This window comes from Lampetra planeri, chromosome 9, assembly GCF_965212315.1.
Source record: "Lampetra planeri chromosome 9, kcLamPlan1.2.h2, whole genome shotgun sequence".
In the NCBI taxonomy this organism is placed as follows: Eukaryota; Metazoa; Chordata; class Hyperoartia; order Petromyzontiformes; family Petromyzontidae; genus Lampetra; species Lampetra planeri.
Window position 1 is genome coordinate 13,889,013 of NC_136115.1, and position 10,193 is coordinate 13,899,205.

At 47.2% G+C, this 10,193-nt stretch overlaps 1 protein-coding gene across 4 annotated transcripts in view; it reads right to left on the reverse strand.

Annotated features, from left to right (window-relative positions):
* SHLD2 (shieldin complex subunit 2) overlaps positions 1–10,161 on the reverse strand; it is a 43,605-nt gene extending 33,444 nt beyond the window's left edge. The window contains exons 1-4 of one of the 4 annotated variants that reach the window (XM_078597705.1): positions 10,063–10,161; positions 9,458–9,562; positions 6,410–6,527; positions 33–2,380 (exon numbers count right to left, since the gene is read on the reverse strand). In XM_078597705.1, the coding sequence (XP_078453831.1) occupies positions 33–1,638 (1,606 nt within the window). In that variant the 5' untranslated portion in view covers positions 1,639–2,380; positions 6,410–6,527; positions 9,458–9,562; positions 10,063–10,161. The other 3 variants (XM_078597706.1, XM_078597708.1, XM_078597707.1) reach the window with 3 other exon arrangements.
* Positions 10,162–10,193: the final 32 nt, after the last annotated feature.

Here is a 10,193-nt window from a genome sequence, read left to right on the forward strand (position 1 = left end):
CCCCTTCCCCCCCCCCCCCGCTGCCACGTTACCTGTGAGCACGACGACGTCGCCCGGCACCAGCAGGAGGGCCCAGAACGCCGCCAGTCTCCACATCACCACCTTGGCGCTCACCAACGACTGGTCCGTGGCCACCACGCCCGCCACCGGCACGGAGCAGCCCGCCAGGGCGCCCCTCTTCACTCGCACGTCTTGCACCGGCAGACAGGCCAGCATGGCCACCAGCACGTTCCGCCGCTTCGCGCCCGAGCTGCCGCTGCGGCCGTTGCCGGGACCGCCACGGCCGCCGCCACCGGTGCAGTCGGCGAGCGGGGTGGTGTGGACGGCGCGCATTTGAGGGTCGCCGCGCCGCAGCCGAGTCGCCCTCTCCTGCTGCTGCTGCAGCCTCCCCAGGTCGGAGACAATCGGCGCCGGCGCCCGTGCTTCACTGTCATCGCCATCTCTTGGCCGTTCGGTTTTTGGGTCCGTGGCTGAAACCGCCTCTTCGACCCAATGGGCTTGACTTGCAAGCTCACACTCATTGATTTCAGGCAAAGGCAGCATTGGTGTTTGTGGATTTTCTGATAAAATTTCCCCTGCTCCCCCCATAGCATATTTCGTTTCAACAATAGAAGGGGGTTGGGTTAAAGGGTGGGATGCTTCCACCTCACATTTCTCATTTCCACTCAAAATTACGGAAGCATCTTTCTCATTTGCACAATTCGCCAATTTGTTATTTTCACCTCTGAGGGCTTTGCCGTGACCTCTGACCTCTTGTTCCAACTTCCTCTTCCTAACGAAGTGTTGTTTCAACCGAGCCGCCTTTCCGCCGCGCTTCTCGAGCGCCACAGGGGTCGGCGGCACGACCTGTGAGCACAGAACCCCCGATCCAAACGCTTCGAAACTTAGCTCCTCTAGGCCAAAGCTGCACGAGGTGCGCCCGAGCTCCGTGGCATCGGCACCGAGGCTGCGCTTGAACGCGACGTCGCGGCCACTGGGGCGACCGCGCCGGTGCTCCTCGCAGACGGTGCCGGCGCCACCGCCGCCGCCGGGCTCCTCGTTCCATTTTGCCAATGAAGGAGGTGACGGCAGCCGGTCCGAGGCCGACGCCGCAACCAGTGGCGGCTGCTGAGTCAGAAGGGAAGGAAAGGTTACTTGGGAATAGTCGTCGGCGGAGGACTGGCTTGCGAGGCTCCCCGAAGCCTGCAACGTCCTCGCCGTTGGATTCGTGAACCACTTGTGATGGTTGGCAGCAGCGGCGCTGCCGAAGGTCAAATCGTCGCACGGCCCGGGGAACGTGCTGTCAAAGTACTCCTGCAGAGACGGCTGCAGGTCGAAGAGTTCTTGGGAGCGGTCCATCACGCAAGGCTCGCCCTCATCCTCACAATCGCGGTCCACCCTTTGCTCGGTCGTGCCGCTTCCCGCTGTAGAGGCCGACATTGGAATCCTGCCATCACCGCGGCCACTGCCACTGGAGGTGGATTTTAGCAGGAGCTGCGAAGTGGATTTTTGCCAAGTGCACAGGAATTCCTGGAAGCCCGTTGGAGGTCTTGACGACCCCGACACGTTGTTCCTCATGTCACAACAATCGGGGTTAACGATGGGGGCACCCACGAACACGTGCACCCTCCTCACTCGGCGTGACCCGCTGGTGCTCATTTCTCGATAATTTCACACAAACACTTTACGTTGCGTTGGAAAAGGTTTGGGAGCTCTCACATTGGTGGGCCGCTCACACTACGTTTTAATATCTAAGCAAGTATCGGTAAGGAGAGATTCTCCAACGGTATTCATTTAATCTCCAGAGTTTCACACGACGTTTTGAAGATATTGATCTTTCAAGTGTAGTTTAAGCCTACGCCTTCCATGATTAGCAATTGTTATCCCCGCATTGGAATCCCATCTTGTTAAAATAATCCTTTGAAGGAACTCATTACATCCATATTGGAAGAGCGATATATACAGTGATGTGAATTTGCATGAGAGGGGAGTATCCACGAAATATATCTGGCATCGAGTATCTCAACGGTGCTATTGTTTGCAGCGGTTGCTTTATTTGTTTCGGGGTTTGCAACGGTCAGCACTGTCATATTTCATTTTGGCAGCGGATCCCCACTCTATTGTAACAGTCCACACAATTAACAATTCGCTCCCAGACTTTCAAGTGTACAATTGATCGATTGTTGTATGTAAAAAAGGGGGGAGTAAATTAAAAAGCATGAGGTATTTCTGATGTTTTTTTTTATAACGTTAAAAACCCATGCGAGTACGTTGACAATGCTGTGACGCAAACGTTCCACTTGTTGAGAGATGCAGCGGTTGTAGCGGCATTGTGGGCAGATGAGGCTGGCAGCACAAAAAGGTCCAAAGGAACCCCCCCGCTTGCCAGGTTCTGAACATCCTGCCAGGAAACAGAAACCAGTCTCAGCTTCAGTGGTGCCAACTGGAAACAAAATAATGTTTACGATAATTTTACGCGTTCAAAAGAACGAAAAATAAACCGCCGGCAAGCCAGTTTCCTGACACATAATAAAAAATATATATATCAGTGCTACACCTCCTTGATTACACCAAACTTGCATTTTGACCGCACCCGTCGTCCCTCGGGAGCCCACGATTAATCACGCGACATGAGTAATGACCAGAGAGCATCCATGCGATCGTAGCGGCGCAGGAGAGTGGAATGATGAGTGGAAAAAAGATGTTCCCTTGGAAACAAAACGTTGCGCTATGGTCAAGTCGACTCGTCAAATAGCTCGGAGAAATATTTGGAAACGCCCTCGTAAAGCAGCGGTGGGGAACCTTATCCCAATCGATGGCGAGATAGGACTTTCCGATACTTGTTGAGTGAAACGCTTTAACATGCACCTTCGTCACTTCTGTCACTGCAAAGGCCCAAGCACTGAGAGAATTGACCGAGCGTGTTAAAATTAGCAGCAGTATGGCCGACTGGAAAATATTTCAACTCGAGTACATGCATGTTAGTTGAACTTAGTTTAACGCATAGGCTTTCGCGACCAATATCATACATAATACAGGCTTTTTGGGTTAGATCGCATAAATATATGTGTCGCCTGATGAAGTTAGTTGTAATTACTGGCAAAACGTTGTACTCAGATTGTTAATGTTGTGGCTTGGCTCTCCAACACACCGGTGTGCTGTACTAGTGACGAATTGGCCATGATCTGTTTACGTGACAACCCTAACAAATTGGCTGTGTCGGGTGGTGCCGGGTTTAACGGCACATTTATATATTTACGCGATCTAACCCAAAAAACCTGTATTATGGATGATGAACTTATTTTGCACCTTAGAACCTGATTAGCGCAAATAACTTGGTGGCTGACTATATTGTTTGCGTAACTCAAAATAATCATTCACGTCATTGTGGAGAATAGAACATTTTCCATGTTATTTAATTTTGCTGAAAACTAGGACGCCATAGCGTAAAGACAGGGTCCTCGCCCGCCTTGCTTGGAAGATCGGCAGTTCACCCTTGATTCAAGCAAGCCTGACTCTAAATTTTGATTTAAAGCTTTCGTGACTGCAGGGATTCATATTCTTGGCTCTTTCGGTGAAGTCACGTAGACGGGAAATAATAAAATAATATTAATATAAAACAATAAAAATTCTCACAACGTTTCGACTGCAACACAAGCGGGGGCCACTTTTTTCAAATTTTCTTTCTGTGGATTTCACACCTGATGATTGCTTGTGTTGCAGTCGAAACGTCGTGAGAATATGTATTGCTTAATATTTATATTATTTTATTATTTCCCTTCTACGTGACTTTACCGAAAGAAACAAGAATAAGCCTGACTCTACTCATGAGACAATGTGCGTTGAAACCGGTCCAGAGATTGCTTGTCTTGAATCCATGCTGCTGGAATTACACACTCCCAGAAATCTGTGCAGCTGATTGGCTGTGTAAGAAATGTTTATATTTTTTACGTGGTGACGGAGATATGAAATATAGCCCGCTTGTTAATGTTTTGAGTCGTTTCGAAGTAACAGACCTCTTGTGGCCGGATGAAGTGAAGTCACGGGCTGCAGGTACCTCATCCCATCAGCTAATTTCTACACATACCGATGGACCATAGTAGCATCCAGCCAGCTTACAGCGAACAATATCAATATGAGTTTTTTTTTAAGTTAGATCGCGTAAATATGTGTCGTTAAACCCGCCACCAGCCGACAGCCAATTAGTAAGGTTTGTAATGTAACACAACATGCCAATGGGTTACTAGTTCAGCACACTGGTGTGTTGGAGAGTAAGCGCACAACACTTACAATTCGAGTACGACGTTTCGTCGGTAATTACAACCAAACAACCCCTGCATATTGGTCACGAAAGCCTACGTGTTAAGCCAATGTACGAACAATGTGAACACGGATTTGTTTTTTTTACATTCTATAATTTACTGTGTGGGGGAGCCAGATTAAGGAAGCCTTGAGTTTCCTGGTCCACAACTGTAGTATGTTTTGTCTACTGCAAGAACAGATCAATATCCTAGGGAGTCCAACGACAAAAGGTCCATTTTATTATGCTCTTTCCTCTATTTTATTGGGCTGCTTGAAACAATTTACGGATTATTTACTCGCCGAGCACTTATCACTGTTTGCAAAATAAACTAATTTTAAACGAGTCCATCCTGAAAATTCCACACGTGCCAATTCTTGACCCAGTTTGCCAGTTTAATGAGTTATCATGAGATAACTTGCACGCACCCAGCACATACTATTTGTCCACAGCTTTGGCTAAAATCTTTTCAGAAATTACCCTTCTTTAGAACACATCTACTGGGCTTCCAATTTGCATTTTGAGGAGCTTATTCGAGCCAAACATTGTTTGGAAACAAAATAACGCTTCTTTTAAAAATGTATACCGCTAAAGTCCAGGACAATTTTCAGCCCTCTTTTAGCATCCATTGTTGAAGGCCTCCCCACGGCACGTTGGTCATGGGGAATGTATGACCATACTTCACCACTCTCGTCAGCGCGAGTTCACGAAGAAGAGTAAAGATGGATTCAGATATCACTAAATTGCCACCGATGTATACCCTCTCACTCGTAAATAGCAATGTAATATTATATTAATCCTGTATTGTACTGCCCACATTTAAAAGCTTGTTTCAAAATTGTCAGCTCGTGTCTCCTTTACAAATATATCCAACCACCGAGCAAAACAATTATTACTTATTATAAAAATATACAGCCCTTTGTCAATCCACTGCTGGATGAGGGCCTCCCCACGTCGTGTGGATCGTGGGGGTGATGTGACCATACTTCACCACGCTTGTTAGTTTAGGTTCGTGAAGGTGAAGAAGAGTATAGGCGTTGGAAGCATAGTACAGTACAATAAAGCATGTTTCTCTCCTGCTCTCTGCTGACAATGTAAGCGTACAGCAGCCTACACCACGTGTTTTATGCACGGCAGTCACCTGTCCCAGCACTATCCAGGCTCAAGCCTGCTTGGCTTCCGAGATCTGACGAGATGGGGTGGGTGCACCCCGTTTAATCTGGTCATAAGACGCATAGTGAACGATAAATGAGAATAAAAAATGTCTCCGTTTAATTTTCAAAAAAATTCTAATTGTAGCCACAGTGACCAGAATTACCGAAGCCGGTGACGAGTTATCGCCGGTTACTGAATTCCAGTGAGGTTCATACAGACGACAGAGCTCAACTGAACACAACTGACGCAACTTGGGAGCTGCCGATTGGAGTCTGAGGGGGTAGTGGCCGACCCTCGGCCAACGAGCATTGGGGGGCGTTCATGAACACTGCGGTGTCTGTGTTCTCCTCTACCCCCCCACCTCGTGTGACACGAGCTGATCATGGAGAGGCGTTCTCTCGCGCAAAACCCGCGGCACGTTGGATCAATTCCAAACTCCGCACAACTCAGTGGCCAAGTCCACGCAGTGCATACCACCCATGCCGATGACTCGGTCGACTGAAACTATCATTTCTAGTCCGTACTGCGTCCAACCACAGTACTGCAGGTTAAAACATTTATCCTGCTTTTCTTACACTGCCCCACTTTGTAATTCCGTCCCATCAGCTACAACCTTGCTCAGTTCGAGAAACACATTACACGCCGATTCGTTGAAGCGCTCTACGTCCTGGATTTTGTTGTTTACTAAAACAAATGAAGAAACTCAAAATATTATAAAGTGCTTACGAGTGAGAACATGCAGCAGCGCTGGGCAAGGAAATGCCCCAACCCCCATCAGTCGTTCGACCAATGAGAGCGACAAACGCTGAGCCAAACAGACCCACCCCCCCCCCGAGGTTCGATTATCACTATTTGTAGTCACAAATAAAACATTTTTTATCGAACTTTTTCAATATTTACAGTATAATCGTTGAGTCAGGTGGGAACCCACGGAACCAGTATAGACTCTCAGGCTCCAACTGAAAGAAACCTCACCACAGAAATGTAGACCGAGGGCATTATGAAGACCACGGAGGTCCTGGATCTCTTCTCTGAGAATGACGCAGATTGGGAGTGCAGCAGAAGCTCCTCCAACCCCATCTCCCACCGCTGCCTTGTAGGAATAGAATGGCCTTGTGGTTACAATACATAATATGAATGTTGTAATAATACATAAATATTTTTACTTATGAAATATTGTTTCCCATCTGAAATATTAGCGCTATTACCGATACCCCAATGAAGCCCCATAATATGTTGCTCATGCTAAATTAATAATGCTGCTGTCGGGAATGCATCCCCATCTTTACAACGGTATAATGACCTCTTTTAGCACTGATTCGATTAGCGCTCACTTCTCCAGGAACGCATCAAGAGCGCTAAGCGAGGTCTGCCTGTATATCTTATCTAAAACAACTTCAAAGGTGATGTTTGTTGCTGGCTGCTTGGCGTTTTGGGCGTTTTGGTCTGTGCTCGGCAACTGTGTTTAAATAAAAATTTTCAAAGAAACATTTTGCATCGGATTCATATTATATTTAGAAACGCACTTAAAGAGTATTTGGCTGGGATACATTTCCACAAGAGCCACTTTCTTTGGGCTATCATTTGTGGCTAGGTCGCTTCTGAAAAAAAGCTACTTAGCTTCGCGGGGCTTACCTGGTAAAATAAGTTAGTACAATTTTAGAAGTTTTGCTGGCTGGCTTGCTGGCTGGCTGGCTGACTGTCTGGCTACCCACCCCAGCACGCCACCCGTCTGGCTGGAGACCATGCGAAACACAGCACGTATAGGGGAGGGGGTGTGCAGAGAGTGGGGGGGGGCACCGAGGGTAAGCGCGGGTGGTGGGTGCGTGGGGGGGGGCAAGGAGGCAGGTGCGGGTGGAGGGCGACTGGGGGGCAGGCATGTGGGGGTGGGGGGCCTGAGGGCTGTCACGCGCGAGAGGTCACTCAGGGGTGGGGAGGTGGAGACGTTGGGGTTTCACCATACTTCATATGTTGAACTACTTTCTCACCGAACGTAGCCAACCTTGCTATATAATATAGTATTTTTTTTTTGAACAAGTTTTACTGGCTGGTTGGAGGGACGATAACGTCCAAATAACGTGCTTGCCGATTGTCTGATAAAAAAAAAAGTATCATGCAGTATCATTAGCTTTGAAAATCAGCATGCGGTAAAAGTTTGAAAGTTGACAGCCTGCGGCTTACATTGACAGGGTTGACAAACTTGTAGAAGTACCGCAGTTAAAACGTCGCATTTCGGCTCACAAAATTATATTAAAGGTAATGGCACACAAACACAAACAGGTCTGGCCCTGCAAACATTAAACATGTCCACAGTATAATACCCTATCACATGGGGAACCGTTAAACTGTAGTCTGTGTACTGCGCTATAAAACCGGTTAAATTCCTGGCCAAGTCTAAAACATCAGTGGCGAGTAATCTCTGAACTCGTCCTGCAGTCCCCAAACCTGCAGTGACCAGCAAAGTCTGGTCAAACAATCCTCATGACCAACTTGGAGCGGGTGGAGGACTCTCTATCCAGCAGTGGACGGAAACGGGGCTGTAACATCTCCCTTACATTATATCACATCAGTCTATAAATAATATCGCAAAGTTGCTTACTGACCAACGCGTACTAGCAAACATTGCCACTGCCGAAACAATTCTGTCAACACGTGGGGCTGGCGAGACCACGTGGCACCCACTACCGGGTTCCCCGCAGGCAAACAAGGCGGACACCACCCCCTCCTGCCATTGGCTGCGAGCACGAAACGGACAACGCCCCCTTGTCACGACCCCCACCGCGCGTGGCGTTGACCCGAGCAAGAGCAGTGAAGGACGCTTGCTATTAGACAACCTCGCTAACCCATGAGTAGGGCAGATTTCATTTCACATTACATCCAGTATGTGTGTAAACTTCTCGCTATGTCTGTGGATGTTATTCACATACCAACCATGAGAATGTTCATAGAGAAAATAAGCTCTCTGCTCGGCAGTTTTGTGTTTAAATGGTCACGATATTATGATGGGGCTGGAATCAGAATGTGTATTAGTACTGAAGGAATCCGATGAGCTATATAGCTCATTTTCACAGATGTCCAGTAGAGCAGAGCTCCCCAGTTTTCGGATTTTTTGGGGATTCGAAACCGGTACCAGGGCTTTCATGTTTTAACAAATACATAGCAATAATCAAATATGAGGATGCATATTGTCTGTTGTTTTTAAATCAATTAAATTCATTATAGAACAGGGCATGGAATCTGACCTTCACAAAATGTAAAGGGAATCGGGGGTTTTCGTTTTGTCATTTTCTTTCATAGCAGGTTGATGCGAAACATGCTTCACCTGTTTTGCCAATCCACTGCTGGATGAAACCCCATCGTGCAACAATTTAGTAAAACATCTCTGATGTAACTGCATTTGATATTCTCACTCCGTTACTGTGGAATCACCAAACTCTTTGCTGGAAAACATTGGATTAAAACCTTTAGGCTGGTGATCTAAACGTTGTATGCTCATGCATGGACACAGACGTGTGTGTCTATATGGTATTATAACACCTGTGTTATGCCATAAATGTTATTGATACTGGCAAAATGGTCCCATCGACATGTCTTTTGTGTGCTTACTATTTTCTAATCCGTTTAAATTCCTAAACAATTCCATACGATTTAAATCAACACTAGCCGCACTCGTTCCAAAATAATTAAAAGTCCAAAATAAATCAATTTGATGTGTTCATTCCCACTGGAGTGACGCATGTAACAGTTAATATTTATTTCCATGAAATGCCCCCCCCAACAAACTATTATACACGTGGATAGTTGCGTGTGCCCGACTGTCAAGACTCGAATACAAATCCTCGCTCATCCCAAGTGACTTTCGTGTTTAGTTTGTTGTCCTTCCACCCGCATGTCCGAACAGCGGTGGTTGGCTACGTACGGTGCGAAAGAAGTTCGACACGTAATTAACACAGCGGCACGCTCCTGGAAAGCATTTCTAAGTAGTTTTTTTCTCTTTAAGAAAATTGGGAGCTCTGCACTTACCACTGTCGAATCTTCTTTCATTCCGCCCGCCAGCCGCGTGCAAACGAAGACCTTGTCTGATATACAGGACTGCCGTAACACAGCTCTCTTATTCAATCGAGAAACCTGGGATAAAACACAGAGTACCGACAATACTATCAGAATTCTAATAACAAAACCGAACATTTGATCAAACAAGAAACACAATACGCTGTAAAAGAAACGCAATGATTTGCTAAGACTTTGACCGCAATTGTGCAATTTAAATAAGCACACACACATCTGTGTGTGAGCACGTGGATTCAGCTTGCACCCATTACGCGTCGAAACAGTGCTCATGTTGACAATGCAATACAAATTATTGTTAACAAGCAAACCCCACTGTTGCTGATGGAGGCCTCCCCAGGTCGTGTGGGCTCATAGGGGGTTGTTCGGCCATACTTCACCACGCTGGTTCAGCGCGGGTTGGCGAAGGGGCTTGCTAGAACTCACAGCGCGAGGCGCCAACCACTCTCATTACACTCCAGTACAGTCTCATAGTTGTTGTTTTTGTCACGAACCGTGGCGGACATTGGACTTATCATAAGGGAGGAGGGGGGGTCAATGGAGTTAAACCAGTCACGCACCAGCATCACCAGCATCACCAGTTCACCATCACCCCACCATCCTCACCACCACCACCACTCGGCTTCCCCCTCACCACCACCACTCGGCTCTCCTGTACCAATATGGCCGCCACCCACCACCCCCCATTGCG